This window comes from Macrotis lagotis, chromosome X, assembly GCF_037893015.1.
Source record: "Macrotis lagotis isolate mMagLag1 chromosome X, bilby.v1.9.chrom.fasta, whole genome shotgun sequence".
Taxonomy (NCBI): domain Eukaryota; kingdom Metazoa; phylum Chordata; class Mammalia; order Peramelemorphia; family Peramelidae; genus Macrotis; species Macrotis lagotis.
Window position 1 is genome coordinate 685,908,324 of NC_133666.1, and position 24,644 is coordinate 685,932,967.

Consider the following 24,644-nt stretch of genomic DNA (forward strand, 5'->3'; position numbering starts at 1 on the left):
TACTTACTAAATTGATGTGAGCCTAGCAGTGAGTGAGTGAGACAGAAATAGAAACAGATATTTTTATATTTATATAGAGAGACAGCCAGAGACGGAGTCAGAGAGAGAGAGACAGAGGGAGACAAAGAGACAAAGACATAGAGTCACAGAGAGAGTGAGGAGATAATATGAAAATATGAATATGACCCTGAGATTGCAGGAAGTTCAAAGTTGGGGGAAAGGTGAAGGAAGATGACTTCAGTTTTGGACATTTGGGGGTGAGATGTCTCTAGGGCTTCCATTTTGGAGCATCCATTAGTCAGTTGGTGTGAAATTAGAGTCAAGGAGAGAGTCTAGGATGGCATACAGAGATCTAGGAGCCATTGGCACACAGTTGATAATTAAATCTGCAAGAGTGGATAAGGTTTCCAAGAAGGGCTACAAAGAGATCATCCAGGCTAGCACACTGTGGGGTGTGGATGGTTAGGAGGAATGTTGGGGGGTCCAGCAGAGGAAGGGCAGTCAAACAGCTCAAAACCCAAAGGAGTAGGGATATCCAGGAACAATGGGAGAGACGTGGGCATGTTTGTGGGCATCAGGGAACCCAGTAGTTAGGAAGAGATTAAAGATTAGAAGGGGGGTGATTGTTGGGGGGTGTAGTCTGCTGGAGAAGAGAGGTAGGGTTGGACTCAAGGACACATGCAGAGGTTGGTCTTGGGCCCAGAGAAGGGCCCACCTTAGAGTAGAGGAGCAGAGAATGGAAGGAGATGAGGGAGGCATTGTCGGGGGAGAGAAAAGTCGTATCTAGACTGACCTGAAGTGGGTGGCATCGTGAGGGGCTCCTCCCAGCATCCCCTCCTTCCGTCTTCTCCTTGTCTCCGATTCTCCCTGGGTAGATCGGGGTCCCTGTCATGCCGGGACCATGGTTGTCCACATGGCCCATTGCACAGACCACTGACCACCTGCACACGCGCCATTGTTGACCAGAGGGCCCACCTGGTTCACTCTCCCCTCCTGCCTGGCTTCTTCTCTTCATTCTCTTTCTCTGACTCCTCTGTCCGAACTTTCTCAAAACCCTCCTACAGCAGCTACTTCAGGCTTCTGTGTCTGGAATTTATGCTTTTTAATCAACTTTTATCTGTGCATCAAGACTTTCTTTGAGCTTGATGCCCCCCCCCCAAAAGAGTCCTGGGGAGTTATTTTGGAAATCACTTCCTGGTGGTAGCCCCCACCTCACCTCCACCCCTACCCGACCTCAGACCTTCCTGGGGATTCTTTCCCTCCCCATCTGGGAATCTACCCCCTGAATCCTCCTTTTCTAAGATTCTGGGATGGGGGGATTGCTTCCTTTGCACCAGCCATGATACACACAGGGTTCTGACTCAGTCCTAAATGACTCCTCCTTGGGGAGTGAGTCTTCAACCTGACCCATTCAGAGTCCAGGCCCAACTGTTCATGAACACCATGGGCTCAAATCTGTCCAAAGCACTGACCACAGTGTGATCTGAGGCCTCTCTTACCGATGACCGCTGGCCTTCTGGGCTCAGTCATCAGTTGCCAGGCCACGTAGCCCATAGGTAACGCTTTCTGCCATCAAGCCTGGGGCGGAGGGGGCATGCCTTACTCTCTGCCTGCCATGAGTCTGCCACAGCACAAGGGGCAGAAGGACTTGTTTTTTCCTCTCTTTGTCAAGTTTCCTTCATCATCACTGCAGACTTTTTCACAAATGCCCAATGCAGCCCCTTCAGTCTCTGGGTGCAGCTCAGGGTCAGAGGTTCTGAGGGGGGGCAGCTATAAGACCCTTCTCCTCTGACCACATGAATAGCCCAGCATCCTCTTCTGTTTCTGGAATTTCCATTTGTTTAGGAACTAGCTCTTCCATTTACAAATGCATATTTTTAAAATAACTTATTGATGCCTTTGTTTTATGTTGCCATCAATTCTGGAAGTTCTCTCCCTAGCCCCCTCCGTCTTACCTCCATTGAACCTTCTCTTGTGCCAGTAGCAAGCATGGCAGCAACAAGGAAGAGAACTGAGGACCCTGATAAAGCCATCTGGGGAGAGGAGAGGAAGGCACTGGGGGACTGACCTGCAGGACCATGACTGAGGGTGGAGGGGGATTGGGGGAGTGGGATTCCTCCAAGCCTGACTTCCTTTGGGGTGGGGGGGTCTTTTTATTGATGTTCTGGTTGACATTGTTGTAGTTCTGCTTGCTTCATTCTGACTGGCATGTTTGTGATCATTCATCCTTTTTATTTCTTTCTCTAGTGCAGAGGAAGTGAAAAGCCACATATTTTTCAAAGGAGTTGACTGGCAGCATGTCTACTTACAGAAGGTAGCCAGCCTATCGTAAGACCCTGGCCTGTTGTTACTTTCTCTTGCTGTGACCCCATCCATGGAATCATGACTGAATGGAGAGTTGGAAAGACCCTTGTCTGACCTCCTCCCTCCCAGTTTATTGTTTATTTCCATTTCTCGATTTAGCTTTTCTTCCAATTCCTGAATTATTCTCCTCACTCCAGTGGATGTGATGTTATTGATTTGGGAGTTACCTCCAACAGGACACATTGCAATCAAATGTAAATTCCATTACATTTAATAAAACACTAAATTTAATGAAAATCGATTTTAAAAAACCCAACTTTTTTTCTAAAACATTTTCTCTTAACTTTTGGATGCTTAGGCTTTCTAATCATTTATACAAAAGGTAATTTAGGATGCTGTTCTGGAGAACTGAATCTGAGAAAACTAATGTTGGCCTAAAATATTCATAGAAATGAAAGTGAAATATTCCCCCTTTCAGAGAAAGATGTGTATGTGTCTATTCCAGTCCATATAGAATAAATATTTTATCTTTTAGAATTTACTTTTGTCTTTTACCCAGCGTGATACCATGTCATCTTGATATCTGAAACCATTTTTACTATGGATAATGTTGATCTTTTCTGTTTATGAGCTTCAGTAATATTAATCACGTCATTAGTTTTGTTTTCGTTGTTTTTTGCAAGGCAGTGGGGTTAAATGACTTGCCGAGGGTCACATAGCTAGGTTATTATTAAGGATCTGAGTTTGAATTCATGTCCTCCTGACTCCAGGGCCAGTGCTCCATCCATTGGGCCTCCTAGCCGCCCCAGCTTCATTAGTTTTGGATCAAAAGTTCAGCAACTGCTTACTTTAACAAATGACAGAGATCTCTGCAAAGGAAGAGAATTCTGATAGTAATGTTCACAATGATATAGTACTGTGAGGTTTGCCAAATGCTTTCCTCACAACAATCTGGTGATGGTATGTAGCGTAAAATGTGCTTATGCTCATTTTACAGATGAGGAAACTGAGGCACAGAGAGTGACTCACCCACATTTACTTAGTTAGTAACTCAGATCTTCCCACACCAGTCCTGGTGCTTGTTTTCACTCTTACATAATGATCTTTGAGATCATTTGGAAGCACAATTTTTCAAACTGTAATATACTTAGAATGAGTTAAAAGGAGTTTCCTTGCTTGATGTCTCTGCTGAACTCCATGTAATGGAGGCTCCCAAGTTAGGCATTCAAATGTTTTCGCATGCATAGCCATTGCAATGTCTTCTCATTGCAGCTTTGGAACAAATATAATTCTGAAAATAAAATTTTGACCTGCAATCTTAGGAACCCAGCAATTTTTAAAAAAAATTAAGACTTTGAAAATCATTTTTTTTCATTTTTCACTGAATTCTCTGAAAAGTGAGATTCTTACTGTGATAAGAATAAACAAGTATAACAAAAAATGCACATGATTGTTTCAAACTTAATGCATAATACAATAGGTTTCATCCTGAAAAATGGTGCTTTCCATTGTCACTTGCAAAAAACCTCCCTTCCCACCCTCCCAATAAAATGCATGTACTAGAAGGCACAGCTTGCTCATTGTCCTCCCCTCCTTTGAATTTCCCAGTATCCTCCACCACTGATCCCTCCCCGGGGTGAAGTAAACGCTGCAGATGCTTTTGATATTGGCTCATTTGATGAAGAGGACACCAAAGGCATTAAGGTACTCACTTATGTGGCTTATTCTTGCTCATACTGCATTTGCTGTCATTGTAAACTCCAATGGAATGTCTTATCATCATTGCCAAGATGTTTGAGGAAGGGTTAGCCTAGAATTGGGAAATGATTCTAAGAATGGGGATAGTATGGATTTATTTTCAGTGAAATTCAGAATGATCTGATTACTCCTCATTTGAATTATAGTTAGATAAAAGAAAACCTCAGGTGTTTACAACACAATAAAACTCCTGCAAATATGGGAATGTGTCAGTTATCAGAGTTCTCCTTGATCCTTCGTTTTCTCAGGCTGAGTTAAAGATTGAGTAGGTAGTGAGTAATTTGGTCAGAATCATTTTAGGGTTGTCAATCATCAGGTAAGTAATCACTACTTTTAATATGTTTTTCTAAATTGTTTATACTTTCATATTTTTATTTTTGCAATTAGACTTAAGATATTATTCCAGATAATTCCAGAATCATAAAAGAAAATGATGCATGTTAGCATTTCTTAGTAAAATTTTGTTACCCAGTACCAAAAAGTGATTGTCTGCCGGTATGTTCACTTCTTATACATGCTTACTGGCTCCATTTGTCCTCTCCTAATCAGCCTACTCATAAATAAGGGCTCTCCTGACCAATACTATTAGATTTGAAAATTGTTTTTTGGTTTGGTTTTGTTCGTTTTTTTTTTTTTTTTGTTAAATGGTACAGGAATTGTCAAAGCTAACCAGAGGAGTGCCGGAGATTACCAGGGCCAGTAAATAGGGTCAGAGGAAAGGAAGTTGGAGGGTGCTGAGGCAGAAAGCCAAACAATGTGCTGGAGGAAACCTGAGACCAGGGAGTGAAGGCTGTAAGGCAATGGTCAGGGATCATGGCACACACTGAATGTGTGAGAATGAAAGAGTCAGCAAGGAAGGGTCAGTAGAGTTGTCCTAGAGGATTTAGAACTGGAAGGATTGAGCTGTGTATCCCTCCAGGCCTCCCTTCAGTTCTCCATTCTCTAATCTCAGCTGTGCTCCCCCTGCTGAGAAGGATCCCCTGCCCGCCCAGTCTCTTCTCTGTCACCCTCAGCCAGGAGCTGTTCTAAATTTCTGCATCTCTCCCCAATGCTTCTTTACCAATCCCATACCTTCTCTCCTAATGAAAGACCTTGAAATAGTCAATTCATTGATTATTGAATGTTCTCTCCCATTCTACTTCTCAAATGCCTCTATGCCATCCTAAAGTCCTCTCTTACCTGGCTCCATTCTATTGAAGATGTGGTCCTTCTCCTCAGCAAGATGAATCCATCTATCTATACTCTGGGTTATACTCTCTGTTTCCCCTGGGACCTTGCCCCTTTGATATCTTCCCTCTCTCTCTTCCCTGATGTTAAAGCTCTAATGATTTACCAACTCCTTCCTTGATGTCTATAAAGATAACCTATATTTCCTCCATCCTTAAAAAAATCATTTGGCTCTCCTATGTGATCATCCTATGTTATTGTCCTATAGCTCACCTGCCTTTCATTAATAGATTCTTAGGAAGGATTATTGATTACCTTTACTTCCTCTGGTCTTTTAAAAAATTTTTTTTTATTTATTTAAGACAATGGGGTTAAGTGACTTGTCCAAGGTTGCACAGCTAGGCAATTATTGCTTCATTTGAACTCAGGTCCTCTTGACTCCAGGGCCGGTGTTCTATCCACTGCTCCAACTAGCTGCCCCCTTCCTCTGATCTTCATGAATTTTGAATTCATTGGTAAGGTGGTTTCCAACTTCATTACAGAATTAAAATTGCTTCCTCTAAGATTATTGACACTCTCTTCATATCTAAACCCACTGCTGAGCTGCAGCTCCCAAGGAGCTGGGAGAGTATCCCACTTCAATCTGATGTCTCAGCATTTCATTCAGAGCACCTGAAATTCTTGAAAAGATTATAATTCAGCACTTGGACAGCTTCACCATCTCATTGATGTGACTTAGGTGTCCCCACCTGTGGATTCTTAAACTCATCCTTTTTGAGTGATTACAGAATCTCACCGAGGACTCCCCGACTCTAGACTTAACTGATCCTGAGCATTTAACTTCTTGACATCTAGCTTCCTTGTCAGCAAAATAGGTTAAAAATGTCTGCAGTGTACACTTCCCTCTCTGGATTGTTGTGAGACTCATATGAGAGCCTCATCCACCTTGGGTCACTCAGTCTTCCATGAGCACAGTACAGAACAGTAGCATCTTTAGGAGATCCATCTTTCCTTTGAACCCAAGTTGCGAGCTCCATGGAGTGCAGAATCCTATGGATACCTACTTGATGCTTCTGTTGAGATTGTTAATCAGGGAACTATAAGGTCCTAGGTGTGGTGATAGCTGTCCAAGAATGTTGTTTTCTTTTGGAGGAGTCTTTAACTATTGGTTCTGGCATCACGTTTTTGCCTTCAAGCATATTTTTTGTTAGTAACCTATAGTGAATGATCTGATCTTGCCTTCCATACACCTTTCTATATATACTTTGTGTGTGTGTGTGTGTGTGTGTGTATGTAAATCATTGATATCAGTATTTCTTTCTTTTTTTTTAGTTTTTTTTGCAAGGCAATGGAGTTAAGTGGTTTGCCCAAGACCACACAGCTAGGCCATTATTAAGTGTCTGAGGCCGGATTTGAACTCAGGTCTTCCTGACTCCAGGGCCAGTGCTCTATTCACTGTGCCACCTAGCCTCCCCGACATCATCATTTCATTGATATGAAAAAATACTTCAAATCTTTGAAGAGAAGGCGAGAAGAGGGGGTCAGTAAATTCTGATGTCTCCTCTGTCACCTTTTAGAAAATTATACCATTTATTTATGGGGGGATAGTATTTTCCCTTTTCAAAAATCTTGTAAATTGAGTCTTTAAAATTGTGTCACTTCTAGGATTTCATTTACATTTATTTGGTCTTGTCCAACTCTTTTTACCAACTTGAGTATTATAAATGCTGCTTTAATTTCCTCTTTATAGCAATCAAAAATTGAAATATTAAAAGTCTAACTAGTCATGATTCCATTCTTGTTGATTAAAATAAATTATTATTATTACCAAAAATATTGGCATTAGATCCCATTTTTCTCTCTTTGCTCTCTTTCTTCCAATTTCATCTGGAAATACTCTAGGCCTAATCTGATTTAGTTGGATCTCATGCAGACTTGTTTTCTACAGATTTATTTTCCCTCAGTTGCTTTTTAATATTTTGTGATGTGATTTCTTAAAATCTTTCCCCATTCTTCTCTGTAATAATTTTCATGGACTTATATTCCAAAGTCATGTTAGCCATGGCTGCTATGTTTCTTTTCATAGCAATGAAATAAAGTGTTCACTAGTCAAGGAAGTTTCTGGATTCTTTTGTGCTCTTCATTCTTGTGATTAAAACCTCTAAAATGGAAATAATCTGAACCACTGTCTTTTCTATTATCTATCTCTATCTCTTGAAATCATTAGCCTGTTTGAATAGGTTTGGTTGGAACTATCGTAAATTAATTGTCTTACAATTTTATTATGCTTTTTGACCTTTGCTCTAATTTTTCTGTGACCTCAGCAGGTACTTTCCTTTGTCTTTCTTTGTATCACCTTAGTACTTAGCATAGGACCTGACTCATAATAAGTGTTAAATGCTGAATTCAAATTCGGTGCCCTTTCCACTGTAGCACACTGCTTTGGATTTTGGGATTCAATGTGACTTTCTTCTTGAAGAAATGTTGGTAACTGAGCGAATTGCTGAAGATCTCTAGCCTTAGTTTCCTCATCTGTAAAATGAAGGTTTGAACTTGATGACCAGCTCTAAGTCTTGATCTGCTTTATTTCTTAATCTTGAAACTATTATCCAGCAAATTGGTTATTGTTCATTTTGATATTAAAGTCATAGATAATGACGTATTTGGGGGATTCTGCCAAGTTTTTTTTTAAAATAGAATTTCCTACTTCATCCTCTTTCAGTAGAGGTCTTTTTTTGGTTAATATGACTTTATTTAGACATTACTAAAATATTCTTGTTTAAGAGTAAACATAATACCCCTCCCCCACAAAAATATAGGACCTTATGAGAAATAAAGTAAAAGAAAGAGAAAAAACTGTGTTTCAGTCTGTGTTCTGGTACCATTAGCTCTGTCTTGGGTGGGTCACATTCTTTATCATAAGTCTATCCCAGAAATTACTTTCATATTTTTCCATAGTTGCTGTTGCTGACTGTAATTCCCTCCATTCATTCCTTCCCACTACCATCTATTATATTTTCTCTCTCCTTTCACTCTGTCCCTCTTCTAAAATGTGCTGTAGGATGGCTGAGTGATGCAGAGGGTCAATAGAGGTCTTGATATTTAAGCTTTTAGTCTTTTGACTTATGCTTGTAAGGAGCAATGCAAGAGGAGATACTCAAACCTTCTATGAAATTTCTTCCTAAGTCTGAATGCTTGATGAAACAAACTTCATTTATTCCTTTATTTGACTCTACAAAGAAAAGCTGTCAACCAACCATTTAGTTGCAACCTATGTCTCCTTTAATTTTTAAGTTTCTTTCAATTAGCAAGCATTCCCACCTCTTCATCTCCCCCGCTTCCCCACAAAAAAAGAAAAACAAACTCCTATACGAATTATGGATAGTTGAGCAAAGTAAATTCTCACCTCAACCATGTCCACAGCTGTCTTCATCTTGATGGAGTCTATTAGCTTGCTTTGTCACCATTTTTCTGCAACCCTTAGTGGTTATTGCATTGATTAGAGTTCTTAAAGTTGATATTGATAGAAATCACTTCTTCCAGGATTCTATCAAGTCAGTACTCACCTTTAGAATATAGACAATGAAAATGGATACTAACAGATAGTTTTAAAATTAGAACTACTTAAACACCTTTCTTTGCTTCTTGCGTTGTCCTGGCCAGCCACCTGAAGATGAGCATCTCCACTGGATCTGGCAACTCCTGCTTCAAACAATGTGCCCCAAAACTTGATATTTTGGTGGAATCTGCCTGGGGTCCTAGTCTTCTGGAACAGCCTTTGAGAAGCATTAGTGCTAGGGTAGTAAGGAAGTACCACTTTCAAGGTTGTTCCTGAGGATAATGTGTGCAAGGGGAGTGCCCTGGGTGGGATTTGGTGGACTGCAGAGAGTCTGAGTTTGAATTGTGTGAGCATCAGGATAACAAGAACCACTGCTATGTGTTAGCAAAAAAAAAAGTTTATTGAAAGGGATACAGGAAGGGGCAGCTAGGTGGTGCAATGGATAGAGCACTGGCCCTGGAGTCAGGAGTAACTGAGTTCAAATCCGACCTCAGACACTTAATAATTACCTAGCTGTGTGGCCTTGGGCAAGCCACTTAACCCCATTTGCCTTGCAAAAAAGAAAACACCTAAAAAAAGGGATGCAGGACTATCAAATACAATAATTTCTACTCCAAGCAGAAGCCTGGGACCCTGGCAGGATCACAGACTCATTGGGATGGAGATTTCACTAAAACCATACAGGGAAATTTCATTTTTCTGAAAACCATTTTGATCTTTTAGTTATGTAACCTAGGGAGTTACCAAGGTCGTGGAGATCTTATTCAATGTTCCTTGATTAGTCTTTGGACCCCTGGACTCTTGTGGTCAGAGAATGAAGGCGGGTTCAGACAGTAGTCACTTTCTGGCTGAGTAGATTTTGCAGATAATTGCATTGGCCAATATAGCCAGTGGTCACTCCTCTCAATAGATCCTTTATGCAACCTGCTTTTTGCTTGTAAACTTTTCATAATCTCCCTGTCTCCTATCAGCTCCTTGCCATTTAGCAGCTCTTTGGAGAAAATTATAACATGCAGACTTGTTAAAATTGTAGCTGGGACAGTTCTCTGCAGTGGAAGAGAAACCAGATTCAAGAAGGTCTCAGCAGGATTCAACAAAGACTGAGCCTCTTCCTGGAGCCTAGAATGGTTCATCTTAATGAGGCTCCTTCGTGTTTCCTCTGCTTCATGCTCCATGTCCCCCACTTCTGCCTCCATATGAATGGTTCCCCTTCCCTGGACGCCTTCCCTCCTCACCTGCATCTCTGGGATCCCTGAGTATCTACCCTTGCAGGCTTGGCCCAGGAGCCACTGCCCAAGAGAACTCTTTCTGGATTCCCCAAGTAATAGTGCTCTTGTCTGCTCCAAAATTACATTGTGTTTCTTTTCTATAGATTTTGTATTTGAGATCTCTTTTAGCTGTTTTGTCTGCCCTCCCACTCGTAGAATATAGCCTTGGGAGGGCAGGGCAGGCAGCATTTCATTTTTGTCTTTGTATGCCCATTGCCTAGAACATTGCTGAGCATCAAGTAGATCCTTGGTAAAATGCTCATTGAAATGGAAATCCAGGACAATGAAACTGAAGAGTCATCGATGCAAAGTTTTTCACTTTTGCTCAAGGAATGACCTTTATTAAGGACAGAATGGGGAAACCACGATTTGATGGCAGGAGGTAGAAGCCAAGGAAAAAAATAAAGCTAAATCCAGGAGGGCTCCAAGTACAGGTTTCTTAAGGAAATGACCGTCTCTGTCTTGGTCAGAACAGATTGAAAGAATTGTGTTCAGTTTTGTGTTCTGCCTTTTAAAATCAGCTTGAGAACCTCCAGGGCTAGAGGTCACCAAGATGGAGCAGGGCCTTGACATGAGGCTAAATGAGGAAATGAAAATGGTGGGGGGATGAGAGAGAGAGCTTTGGGCAGCAGGGCGGAAGGATGAGGAGGAGAGGGGCTTCAGTGATTTAAAGGACGATGACTTGAAGACAAATTAGACTTGTTCTGGCCCCAGAGGAAGGAATTAGGAATGTCAAGTGGGAGACACAGAGACAGAAATAGACTGCTGCCTGGCAGCACTGTGGAGGGCATTCTTGTGGAGACATCCTTTAGGTGGCCCCCGAGGTAGGCCTGAGGCTCCTTCAGATCTGAGCTTTCGGTTGATGTAATGCCAGTTTCTCTGCTAAGCTTCAGTTTTCCCTCTCTATCCCTGACTGCAAATCCACTTTCCTTCCCCAGCCTAGAGACTGAAGGCCCACAACCCTTCCTCCCTAGAGCCTGTACCAACTTTCCCCACATCCTTTGCCCACGTCAATGTGCCACTTTTAATATATTTCTTCACATAGGCTGTGGCCCTGTTGGTAGGCTCTCAGATTTAGAACTCAAAGCAGCGTCCCAAACCTTCATTTTACAGTTGAGGAATCTGAGGCTAAGAGAGATGAAGGGACTTAAGAGGCACACAACTATCCCCTCTCTGGTTTGGAAGACTTTCTGACTCCAAGCCTGCCCTGTCTATGAAACTTCTTCAGAACAGGGACTGTGTTATAGTCATTTTATATCATAGGTTTTTAATGTTTTTAATGAATTTTATATTATTGTTGCTGATATTTTTCTCTCAAATGTTTTTCCATTTTCTTTGAATTTATCACATTGTTCAAAACCCAAGTTATATTAGATAGCAAAATGAAGTGTTTTGAACAGTATCACTGGAGCAAGAGGCAGGGTAGCAGAATGGATAAGAAAGCTGGTCATGGAACCTAGAAGACCTGGGTTCAAATTGAGCTTCTGGTACCTTCTGAGCGTCCTGAACCTGGGAAACTCTGAGGCTGATGGTTTTTCTCATCAGGAGTTCTTTGGCTAAGTGGATTAAATATTACTGACTCTACACATTCAAATTGAAATAGAATCTTCCCCTAAAGTTCTTTTGTCATGCTGTTCATTCTGTGGAACTGACTTAGATATTGAAAGCATTAAGTCAATGAAGTGCAAGCTCTGGCAGGTCTGAGCAAACTCTGAAAAGCTTCAGTGCAAGTCTGGAAGGGCAGGCAGGGCCAGGCCATGGTTTCTTCTCTGTGCCTCAGCCTTCTCCATGACTATGTTGTGGCTCCAGAGTCTTCCTCTGCCTCTGCCCTATGACTCCTAGTGAGAGCAGATGCCTCCACACCTCTGGAGGCTGCCCTTTTGCTAGGGGACTGTTCTCATCATGAGCAAGTGGCTGTCTTTGCAAGCTGGCATCTGCCTTTGGGAAGCTTCCTTCCTTTGTCCCCTGCTCTGCCCAATCTGATTGCGTTAGGAGAGGCAGTTGCAAGTAATGGCACAACTCATTGACCTTGGGTGGCAGGGTGGAAGTTCCAACCCACGTCAGCAGGACCAAGGGCTGCTGAGAGATGTGCTTATTTCAACTGTGGAGAACTGGAGGAAGACTTGACCCCTCAGATTGGTTTGCTGACTTGACCAGCTGCTTTGTGCCTTTGGGTTTAGGGGGTGGGGTTTCTGTTGTATTCAGTTTTCTGGGTAAGTGAAGTCAGCTCAACAATTTTAGTCCTGATCAAACTGCCAAGAATTATTTTCTAGAGCTAGAAAAAATGATAAAATGAATCTCGAAGATCAAAAGGGAGATATCAAAGGAATCAATAAAAAAAAAGGGGGGGGAGGGAAGATAGCTAAGCTTGCCAGATCCCAAACTGAATTATAAAGAGATAATCATCAAAACAATCTGGTTCTGGCTAAAACACAGAGAGCTGAATCAGTGGAGTGGATTAGATACATAATTACATAATATAGTGAGATAAATAGCATTTAGTAATTTAGGGTTTGATAAACCCAAAGATTCAAGCTTTTGGGACAAAAAATCATCTCACAAAAGCTGCAGGGAAAACTGGAAAGCAGTTTGGCAGAAACTAGGTGTAGACCAACATCTCACACCAAATGCCAAGAGAAGTCAAAATGGATAAAACTTTTAAAAATGAAAGATGATCCCATAAGCAAATAAATAGAACAAAGAACAGTTTACCTGTCACATCTTTAGCACCCAACAAGATGGTGAAGAGCATTATGAAATGAAAAATGCATAATTTTGATAATAGAAAATAAAATTAGTTTTTTAAGCACTATGTAAACTTACTTTATAGCCTTAGTCAAGAGTTTCCAAGACCTCAGGGTCACTGTTCTGCCTTACTTCCAGAACACATGGAGTTCAAGAGAACGCAATTCCAAGTTTCTTTTGCCCAGACTCTCACTTTTCAGAATAAACTCAGAATGAGTGACTGCCCCAGCTTCTGTGGAGGAGTACCTGGCCTGGGGGGCATTCTATCTCTCACTCCAGCTTTCTCTGGGGAAGAACTGATGCTGAGCCAAGGCCGAGGCCTGCAGTTGGACTTTCAGAACAAACTACTTTTCCACCAATAGTTTATTTTTCCTTGCTATGAACTGTTAGGGACAGAGTCCGGGGTGGGGGGACATGAGAGGACTCTGGAATAAGTCATGGTCCTCATGGGCAAATGAGGCCGCTAAGTGTCTCCATTTGTTTTGTTTTGTTTTGATATAATTAGCTGCTAGATTGTGATCAGGAGCTTTACAAGAACTTCCCTCTGGTAATATCGGAACGCTGGCAACAGGAGGTGGCTGAGACAGTCTATGAGGCTGTGAATGCGGACACCGATAAGATTGAGGCCAGGAAACGGGCCAAAAATAAGCAGCTTGGCCATGAAGAAGGTAAACTCATTCCCATTGCTTGGGACATTCTTTATCTCCTGAATTCCCAAAGTCTCTAGGTCCCCTGTTGTCCTCGAGTCATCTGAATTAGCATTGTGCTTATAACATTACCCTAATAACTTTTAGCTTATCTGATCCTCAGGTAGGTACTGCTATTATCCTCACTTGTTAGTTGAGGAGACCTAGGCCAACAGAGGTGAAATGACTTGCCCAGAGTCACTCCAGCTAGTATTGGAAGCCAAACTTGAACTCAGGTTTCTCAGACTCCCAGGTCCAGGGCACAGCAAACTACTCCATCAAATGTAAGAGGCTTAAATATTTTATTATGCCCCAATAACTTCATTTGTCCTTTGTGGTGGGGCAGCTTACGAGAGTTAAAGTTTCTTTATTCTTACATAATGACCCTGAGTTGTGGGGGGTGGACCAAGGGAAGCCATGTGGAGATGAAGAGTCAGGATGAGGTCAGAATCCTGGAGGGAGCACTTGCTTGTGTCTCCTCTGACCAGAGCAAGTCCCATGAGACTTGTGTTCTCCCTAGTGCTCCTCAGGCAGGGAGATGTCACCAAGCTGTACTTGGCTGCTCTATTAGAGCCTTGAGAGCAGAGCTGCGATGATCATTTAGTTCTTGAGAAGCTTTACAGCCTTTTTTTTTCTTTTGTTGACATATAGAAATATTTAGGAAATCATGTCCTATTTTCAATCAATTGCTGAATCCTCCTTTTGTGGCTTGCAATGGAGACTGGACCTGTGAAACTCCTGAGACCGGAGCTGGGTATCTTGGTTGGCATCATCACTGCCAAAGATAGTCTTAGATTGCTGCCTGGAGCCTTGGGGTCCATGGCATGACAGCAGATTGGCTTAAAAACACACATTCACATTTCCTTTATTGTTTGATATTTGTCAGCCAGGTCCATTTTCTTCTGGTTCAGTCCTCACTAGAGAGGTAGCGTTGGACACCTTGTGACTTACCCAGGGTCACACAGCCAAGGTATGTCAGAAGTGAGACTGGAACCCAGGCTAGCTCTCTATCCAGTACTGATTCCACACTGCATAAAGAGGACCTGTTCTCAAGGAACTTACATTCAAATGGAGCAGACAAGTTGAGGTAACTAGAGGGGCAAGTCTTCTGCTGCTGAAGGTGGTGCTCCAGCTGAGATTTGAATAATTCCTAGAGGAGATGGGTCCTTGGAGGGTCTTCAGAGGCAAGGGCACAGGAGATGGAGCAGCACCTAGAAGGGGATGGAGAGGAAGAACATCTACTGAGGCTGGGCAGAGAGTTCAGTAGCAAACAGATGGATCTCAATTTGATCCTAGGGTAATAGGGAGTTACTGAGGTATACTGAGTGAAGGGGAAGGGATGGCATAGTCAGGCCCTTTAGGGAAATTACTTTGCTGGCTTATGTAAGATAGACTGCAAAGGACAGAAAGCTGAGTCAGGGAGCCTGGAGAAGCCCAAGAGTAGTCTGGATGAGAGGTGATAAGGACTGGCTGTCTGAGTAAAAAAAAAAAGAGAAATAAAAAAGAAATATCACAGAGGTGTAGATGACAAGATTTGGCAACTTAGTGATCATAAGGTGTACAGAAAGATGGTGGTCCCTAAAGTAGCGACAGGGAAGTTGAAGAGAAATGGGTTTAAAGGAAAAGATGAGGACCTTGTTTTAGGTATGTTGAGCCTGAAATGCCAACGGGACTTCCATTTTGATAAGTTTATTAGGGAGTTAGCAGTCTCAAACTGAAGCTTAGGAGGGAGACTAAGGATGGACAGAATAGGTTTGGTATTTGACGTAAGTGATCAGTGAAGAAGTCAAAGAGATCAATACATTAGTGTTGAATTAGTGGGAAAGAAAACAGCACTCAAGAGAGAGCCATTAAGGGGCACAGTCTGTGTGAGTACCCAACAAAAGAGTTGGAGAAAAGTGATTAGAGAGGCAAAGGGAGAGCCAAGGGAGAACAAGATCCCAAACCTCAGAAAGGATCAAGTCCTTAGAAGGAGGAGGAGGTGACAAAGCAGGGACAGAGGCAACAGAAAGGGCAGGAGGAGTGAGGATTGAGAAGAGGCCATTGGATGTGGAATGAAGAGTCTGTGAGTGACTCGGGAGAGGAAGGGCAGGTTCAGGGGTTTGATGAGGCTGGAGGCCAAATTATGGAGAGCTAACAAGTGAGCGAATGGAAAGTTGAAGCAGCTATGCTTTCCCCTTTCTCAAGGAGTTTAGTTGAGCATGAAGAAGAAATGAGGTTTTGTTTTTCAATTCTAAGTGAAGTCTTTTTTAAAAATTTTCTGGAATGGTAAATTCCGTTGAAATTTTATCAGAATTGTAAACAATTTCTTAATAACTTGGTGATATATATGTAGTAGCAGCTGAATTGAACAGTGGGCAGAGCTCCAGGCCTGGAGGCAGGAAGACTCTTTTTCCTGAGTTCAAATCCAGCCCCAGATACTTCCTTGCTGTTTGACCCTGGTTTAGTCCCCAAACCCTATTTGTCTTAGTTTCCTAATCTGTAAAATGAAGTTAAGAAGAAGATGGAAAAATACTCTAGTATCTTTGCCAAGAAATCACAAATGGGGCCACAGACCCATTGGGTCATGTCGGACACTACTGAAAAATGACTTAACAGCAGCCATATATGCTTATAGGTATACATATTATCTCCTCCCCCCCCCCCATAGCTAAGGTTTTTGAGGGCAGGAATTGTTCTATGTTAGTCTTTCTATTCCAGATACCTTGTGCAGGCACATGAATTTGGTAGGTGCTTGATAAATTCTTGTGAACTAATCCACCCATTCTGGGAGCAATTTGGAAGGGTTGTAAAATAGTATATAAGCTGTGTGTTGCAGTGGATGGAGCACTGGTCTTGGAGTCATCAGGAAGAGGAGAGTTCGAATCCAATCACAGACACTTGACTTTTATTAGCCATGTGACTTTGGGCAAGTCACTTGCTTCGTATTCAGGGTCATCTCCAGTTGTTCTGATTCTGGTCTGATTGATCTCACCACTGGGCCCAGATGACTATGGAGGAGAAAGTGGGGTTGGTGACTTGGCACAGCATCCCCCTCCCTCAGATCCAGTTCACGTTCTTCCCATGGCATCATCTCCCTGATGTCAGGGTCTTCTCTGAGAATGAAACAAGCATTCCTATTATCATGATTAGCTCTGTATCACAAAGAGCTCATAAAAAAAAGAGAAAAAAGAGAAAAAGAGCCATGTACAAAAGTATTTATAGAAGTTTCTTTGCAGTGGCACAGAATTGGAAATCAAAGGGGTGCCCAACAAGTGGGGAATGGATGAACAAACTGGCCTATAAATGTGATGGAATATTGTTGTTCTACCAGAATTGATGAGCAGGCAGATTTCAGGAAATCTGCAAAGTCTTACATGAACTGAGGCAGAGTGAAGTGAGCAGAACCAGGAGAACATTGTACACAGTAAAACACCATTGTACAATGATCAGCTATAAGAGATTGACCTCCTACAGTTATTCTACAATTATCCTACAGCAATACAGTGGTCAAAGACAATTGTAAAAGACGTGTGATGGAAAATGCCATCCACACCCCACAGAAACAACTAATGAAGTCTGAATGCAAACTATTTTCTCTTTTTAAAATTTGTTTTTGTTTTATTTTCTCATAGCTTTTCTCTTTTGTTCTGATTCTTCTTTCAGTATGACTAATATGGAAATATGTTTAGCCTGATTGTACATGTATAATCTGTATCAGAATGATTGCTATTTTAGGGAGGGGTGTAGGAAGGAAGGGTGAGAGGGAGAAAACTTTACCCAAAAATGTTGAAAACTTAACTTTTTATAATTGGAAAGATAAATGCTTCAGAAAGTAAAAAAAACCCATTCTTGTTGATTGATGGATATTTTACACTTTAGCTGTGGCCATTTGAGTTAATTTTCTGGAATTGAAATTTTCCAAGAAAAATAATACTTCTTCTTTCTTTGTGAAATATCTCAAAGGCTCTTTCCCTCCATGCTCAGCCCTCAGAACTTCTCTGATTTGCTTCTATCTTATGTCTTCACAGATTATGCTCTAGGGAAAGACTGTACTTTACATGGATTCATGTTGAAACTGGGAAATCCGTTTTTGACGCAGTGGCAACGTCGTTATTTTTACCTCTTTCCAAACAGACTTGAATGGAGGGGAGAAGGAGAATCACGGGTAAGAACAAACATCACAGTTATATAGCTCTGTTGTCCCAAAGGACGTTTTGATGCAACATACATCAGGATCAGTGGAGTGCTTGAAGGGTTAACGTATTGTTGTCTATACGGGGCTGAAATGAAAGGCTACATATGTGGAAAGTATATTGGGGAAAAGTTTAAGGGAAAATGAATGTTTGATGTCCAAAGAATCATTTTTAACTATAAAAAATAAAAATAAACTGACTTCAATAAGGCAGCATTTATTGTCCATGTACCTCCTAAGCCTCTGGGGGAGCCAGGCAGAGTTTTTGAGTGGGGGTGGCGATTTTAGGAAAGACTGGAAGCAGAGAGAAGGATGATGAAGAGGAGAGAGGAAGAGTCTGAACTCAGAAGGCTAAGGGGAGTGGGAGGATGGGCTGTGGGGGGAGGTAGAGAGGTCTTGGCAGTTGAAGGAGGCAAACCCTAGTCATTGGAAGGACTCAGTTCCCCCCCAAAAAACTCTAATAGCTTCTAATGCTACATGTAGGGATCTGTACAAGTAAAGGTTTCCTCTAAAAGTAAACTTTGCTAGAATCTTTGAACCTCAGGCTCCTTTGCTGCAAAATGAGATAGAACTGAGTCACGGATACCAGCGTTGTGTAGAGTGCTGGAGATCCATAGAAAGGCCAGACCCTTCACCACCTCTTCCTCCCTTCCTCCTCCAAAAAAAAAAAAAACCAAATAAAAATGCAATCACAATTTCCATTCTCAGGGAGCTCACAGTTCAGTGTGGGGAAACAGAGTGCAAATAGAAAGTTCTAGCCAGAATAAATTGGAGATAATCAACAGAGGGAAGACATCAAGGAGGAGTGGGAAAGGCTTCTTGTAGAAGGTAGGCTTGAAGCTGGTACTTGAAGGGAGCCAGGGTGGACCTTCCAGGCATGGGGGATGTCCAGTCAGGGAATGGAGGGTCTTCTGGGAAGGAGGTAAGTGTCTCCTGGGCTGCAGATTATGTGGGACTGGGGCCCAGGTGATGAAGGCTTTAAATGCCAAACAGAATTTTACATTTGATTATTCAGTAAGTAATAGGGAATCTCTAGAGTTTATTGAATATGGAGGAGACATGGTCCAATCTGTGTTTTAGGAAGTTTGGTGTGACAGCTGAGTAGAGGGTGGGCTGGAGTGGGGAGAGACTGGAGGCAGGAAGGTCAACCAGCAGCTCCTGGAGTAGGCCAGGCATGATGAGGGCCTGCGCTGGGATTGGGGAGGGCCAGTGTCAGAGGAGAGAAGGGATATTACTGAGGTAGAACCCCCAGGTTGGTCATGGCGAGTGTAAAGGGGGAGGAGTCAAGAATGACACCTCAGCTGGGAGCTTGGCCAGAGGGTCTGGCAGGATGGTGTGAGGTCACTTTAGGAAGAGGGGAGGCCTTGGGGGTCTTGGGGCCAAGACAAGGAGTTCTGTCTCAGACATACAGAGGTTGACGATTATTATCTATGGATCATCCTGGCCAAACTTGTGAGAGATGAGCTGCACAAATAGGGACTAAAGCCAGTTTGCCCTACTGCTTCTGAATGGTAAATCACTTTTCAATAATAATGATAACAGCTGAGAATCTTCAGACTAAAGATGACGTTGCGAATCAATAGAAGCTGATGAGGTCGCTTTGTGAAATAATACCAGAAGAGAAGAGAAGAAACCTTCTGAGACAGCTTGGGAGGATGAACAGCCCTAGCCTGGACCATCCAGCCAAGCAATCGGAGAAACTGGGCTTGGCCAGTGGAATGAGAAGCAGAAGAGTGGAGGACCACAAAAACCCAGAGAGAAGAGAATAACACAGAAGGCATCAACTGTGTTGGAGGTTGCAGAAGCTGAGATCAGTGAGGATCCAGAAAAGGCCACAAGGCTGGGCAGCTGAGAGATGAGCAGCATGGGAGCCTGTTGATACAGGGGAGAAAATGGAGCTGAAAGACAGCTTCCAGGGAGAGAGAGAGAGGGAGGGATCAAAGGAGGAGGCATGGGGTGTTTGTAGCCAGGAGAGAAACAGCTGAAAGACAAGGAGAGCTTGATGATGAGTGAGAGAAGGAATGAGAGGAACCATTGGAGAGGATCCAGTCCAATCCCATCAACATGTATCAAGTGCCTTCCATTGCCAGTCAGGGTGATGAGAGTGGGTGATACTTTGACCAAAAGAAAGAGTCTGGCCCTCAAAAAAGGGGAGACAACCCATAGGAGGAGGAGGCAGGAAAGTGGAGTGAGTGATGGGACACCAAGGGATGCCTTATCTGCAATGTGGAGTTAGAACCAGTCAGGGCAACAGATGCCAAATGGGGTGAGTGGAGTCCGGCTTCTGCCCTTCATCAGGGATGACATTGGGAGGCCTCTAATGAGGGGGAGAAGAGGTTCAGGGAGGTGTGAGTTTCAGCCAGATGGCAGTGAATTGAAATTAGGCAGAGCATCAGATGCAGAGTTCAAAGGGGAAGAAGAAAAAGGTGGTGTGGAATGGGATCACTTGTAGCAGCAGAGGAATGTGTTTTGACCAGGAGAGAGACTACCCCTCATTGAGAGACAGGGATGAGACCTACAGTGGTATGAGAGGGAGGAGAAAAGTCAAGGAAGAATTGAGTTGTCAAGGTCAGAAAGGGAGGATGGTAAAGTGCTTAGCCTGGCAAGACCTCAGCACCTGGGATGTGGGGAAGGTAGGGAACAGAGCTGGTTTTCATGGCAGAGGGAGAGGTGGAATAACTGCCAAAGATGATTAGAAAAGAGCATTCAGAGTCCATGAAGATGGAAGGAGCACATTTGTGGGGACCTCGAGATCAAGGGGATGACCATCCTTAAGTAGAGCCCTGGGGGGGGGATTGGAAGAAATGTAACTTAACAGACTGGTAGGAGGAGAGAATTTGGGGAAGGAGCGTATCCCCCAAGTGGAAGGCAGTTACAGGGTGGTATGGAAGCCAGGTCCTGCCCTCAAAGGCCTTCCCAGGTAAGCTTAGTTACTAAGAAAGACTGGAGGGCATCCCTTCTTACAGAGCTCACTTTCTAGTGGCCTGAAAGCAAGCAAACATCTCTACCTATCAGTACAAACAAGGAATCTCCAAGGGGAGCCACTGGTGGGTATGGTGAGGGAGGATGACTAGGAAGGGTCTCCTCCAAGAGGTCTGGACCGCCAATGTGGCTGCTGTAGGGTTATGTGGGAAAAGGGGGACCAGGCTGGATAGGTCTCTTGTCGCCAGGGGCATTGGAGAATTAGGTCCTGGAGGCGACAGGGACTTAATAGTGGGTGCTGTGGGCAGACTCCTGCTGGAGGATCACATAAACAGCTGAGGATGGAGTGAAGTAGAAGAGGCAGGATGTCAAGGCCTTCCTGGACCCCCAAGGGCAATCTGCTACCTCCTGATTTCGCAGCAGAGGAAACTGAGGCTCATAGCTGAGGAGACTTGGCTGAGTTCTCTCAGTGTGGTGTTGGAACCTTAGCTTGCTGACCCTAAAAGCCCTGCCCTACCCCAACCCCCTGCTGCCTTTCTTCACTCAGACTTGACCCAGGCTCTCCAGCCCTTGGCATCGTGGGGGATGGGGCTGGTTAGATGCTCTGCTGCTTCTGGTGCCCCACTAACATTAGAAGTGTTAAATCACCCCCAAATATGGCATTCTTGTTACAGCTGGCTTGCCTTGCTGAAAGCCCTGGGCAGCTTATGATGGTGTTGTTTTTCATTTAGGATTCCTGGAGTATTTACTCAAAAAAACATAAACTGGTAAGGTAATGCTGAAGCTACTATAGCATTAGGCTCCATTGACGATGCTATAGTCCAGTGTGTGAGAGTCTTGAGGACCCCATCATGCACATCGCCATGCTTTTGTTTGATCCTCATCTTCCTATTCTTCCAAGCTGCCTCTGCCTTTCCTAGAGCCTCATTGATTAGCTTTGTTCAAGTCACCTGCACCCCTTGGGCTTGGTGGGGCCTCAGCTGAAGGAGACCCTCCTGAGGGGTCCCTCCAAAGGGGCTGATAGCATCCATTTGTAAGAGAGTGAAAATGGGGAGTGGGGCGAGGGAACTGTGAATGGGCCAAATTGAAGCAGATTTTGGGGAGAAGCTCTTTTGCCTAGAATGCCTTTTTTTTGCAGTATTTAAAACAATTCTTGACCTCTTGCTTATTTATATTTCTTTATAGCTATTTGATTCACCTTTAGCAAAAAAGGCCAAATCTTTATGATTTTCTTTTTTACTTTTTTCAAAGCCAGCTACATTTTCAGCACGCATTTTGAGATTCAACTTTAACAATTGGAATTTTATTTTTATTAGCAAAACCTAGTGACAATGGACCAGATGGTATCAGTGGAAGAAACTCAGATTAAAGACAAAAAATGCATTTTGCTGAGGATAAAAGGAGGAAAACAATTGGTTCTACAGTGTGAGGTGAGTTATTATAAATATTTAGTGAAGTCTAGAACCAGCCTGGAGGAGAATCTGTCTAATGATCTCCCAGTGTCAGTACGATGTTCTCGCTGCTTGGCGTTCTACTTACAGTGTACCAGGGCCTGGCTTGGAAAGAAACTGGCTGTTTCTTCTAAAAACAACTCACTTGGGAGAGAACGGTCACTGGAGGATATGAGATCATTCTCATCTGCCCCCTATCCCACAGCCTTCCTCTGAGCTTCAGACACTGACTCTGTGTGACCCTGGGCAAGTCCCTTCCCTTTTCTGAGTGTTGGCTTCCTTCTCTGTAAAATGGGACAGTAATAGCCTCTCCTTCCCAGAGTTTGTGGTTTGACTTAAATGCCAGCAGAGGGTTTGGCACACTCTGGAAGGCCTGGTTCTTCTGAGTGGAGTGGGGGCTAATAGGCCATCCCATTTTTAATTCAAGGAACACTTTCTAGAAGGCACTAGAAACTCATTCATGACTTTTCCCTTGTGATGACAGAGCTCTCTGGTCCCTCTTCTGGATTGCATTTTAGCTCCCTGGGAGCATTTTTGTATGTATGTTGAGAGAGCGTGAGTGAGAGCGAGAGAGAGAGAGAGCGAGAGAGAGAGAGAGAGAGAGAGAGAGAGAGAGAGAGGTAATTGAAAAATAAGTCTTTTTAAAAATGTTTTTTAGTTGTTTGCTTGTTTTTTGTTTTGTTTTTTTTTTTTTTTGAAAGGCAAATGGGGTTAAGTGGCTTGCCCAAGGCCACACAGCTAGGTCATTATTAAGTGTCTGGAGGCGGATTTGAGCTCAGGTCCTCCTGACTCCAGGGCTGGTGCTCTCTCCACTGCGCCACCTAGCTGCCCTGTAAAATAATAGTCTTAAATGACATTTTTACTTCTCTCCACATTTCAGTCAGTAATGGGACTGAAACAATCATAGGAGCAAAGATTTAGAACTCGGAGGGCCCTCAGAGTCCTACCCTCTCATATGAAAGGGGAGGAAGCAGAGGCCCAGAAAAGGTAAGTGATTTGCTCAAATTCTCCCAGATGGTAAGTGAAAGAGTTAGAGTTCAAACCCCAGAAACCCAAGCTCATATTCTGTTTCCTGGGACTAAAATTGTGACCCTGAATTCTTGAAAGTTGGGTGTGCAGAGGACCCTGGCTTTAAAGATGGGCATAGCGGGGGACGATGTCTTTCCTATGCTTGCCAGTCTAACCAAGGCTTGAGATGCTCATTGCCAGAAGCTTAGTCTCAGTGAATACAGTTTGTGACTGCAGCCACTGAGGAATCTTCACCACTTGGGTCCATTTGGGTGGGGGGAGCCCCAGGCCGACAGAATGTGCACTTTGGGGGTTGCTGCTCCTGCTGAGCATCCTGGAAGAAGGCAGTCTCCAGTTGTACTCTGGAACCCTTCAGTGATCAGTCTGGTTTCTCAGGTTCCAGCATTTTTAAAATGAGCCTCTTTTAGTAAAAATGGGTAAATCTATAACTGTCTCTCCATTTTCTTTCGCATTTAGAGTGACCCTGAGTATGTGCAGTGGAAAAAAGAATTGATAGAGACTTTTACGGAGGCTCAGAGGTTATTACGGCGGGCTCCAAAATTCCTCAACAAACCTCGACCGACTGTTGTTGAGGTTTCAAAGCCTCCGCTCAACCACAGAAATAGCAATGGCCTTTAATGTCAGTGGAGGCTTGCGAGAGACTGTCACTCCCTCCCCTTGAAGAGCCGCAAAGTCCTGTGTCCCTACCCCCACACAGGGCATCGTGTGGAAGAAGAGGATACAGAGTTGGGAGTTTGGGCACAGGCTGGTTGACTGGCCTGGATGGCTGCGGCGGCGAGGACCAGAGGAGAGAGCAGAGGAGTCCTTGCCGACCCACAAAGTGTCTGCACATGGTGGCTGCTTCTAGCTCTCCTATCATACACCCTGGAGGTGTTGGGAATCACTCATCCTTTTAAACTACTGAAGAAAGGAAGATTTTGTTTTCTTTTGCTACACACTTTAGTTTGATCTAGACTGAACCTAGAACTTCAAGTGGTTCTTAATTAGCTCTCAAAGTTGATGTCCAATATCAGCCTATCTCCAGATCTTCTCAGAAGGAACTGAGGGCCTCCAGTGTGGAATGGGAGATTACCTTGAGTAATCACTTGCCATAGTGAATCTGTTCCTGCTGGTAGGATCTAGCTTTACTCCGTTCTCCTGGCAACGAACGCCCAACTGGGTGATTCATCGACGCCCCTCAGATCCTGTCGTCCTGGGCTTGCAAGCTGTAGATTCTTTAGGAAAAGCTCGGATTTTGATCCATCTTCGTGTTTATTGTCCTCGCACATAATACCTGCCACTGTCGTCCTTGTGACTTGGGGGTCTCCCTATAACCATTGAGGAAGGGGGGGGGTGAGAGCAGAATCTAGAATTCTGTTGTATCAGTTAGTGATTTCTGCAGTTGGGAAAAGGAGTTTTGGAGTGGTTGACAATAAACTTGAAGGTGTTTCTTTTCAAATTCAGGGCAAATCGCACTTTTAAGAAACCTTTGAACCCATTAGGCTCCAGTGGCCAAGCGGAGGCAGAGCCACCAGGGGAGCTTTGGTACGCATTGTTCCAAGTAGCTCTTTCACTTGTCCTTTTGACAGATGGATTTGTCTG

At 43.4% G+C, this 24,644-nt stretch overlaps 1 protein-coding gene across 7 annotated transcripts in view; it reads left to right on the forward strand.

Annotated features, from left to right (window-relative positions):
* GRK3 (G protein-coupled receptor kinase 3) overlaps window positions 1–24,187 on the forward strand; it is a 179,316-nt gene extending 155,129 nt beyond the window's left edge. For all 7 annotated transcript variants that reach the window (XM_074206156.1, XM_074206158.1, XM_074206155.1 and 4 more), the window contains 6 exons: window positions 2,248–2,314; window positions 3,913–4,008; window positions 13,307–13,469; window positions 17,498–17,634; window positions 21,900–22,013; window positions 23,520–24,187. In XM_074206156.1, the coding sequence (XP_074062257.1) occupies window positions 2,248–2,314; window positions 3,913–4,008; window positions 13,307–13,469; window positions 17,498–17,634; window positions 21,900–22,013; window positions 23,520–23,681 (739 nt within the window). In that variant the 3' untranslated portion in view covers window positions 23,682–24,187. The remainder of the gene's footprint in view (window positions 1–2,247; window positions 2,315–3,912; window positions 4,009–13,306; window positions 13,470–17,497; window positions 17,635–21,899; window positions 22,014–23,519) is intronic.
* The last annotated feature ends 457 nt before the right edge of the window (window positions 24,188–24,644 follow it).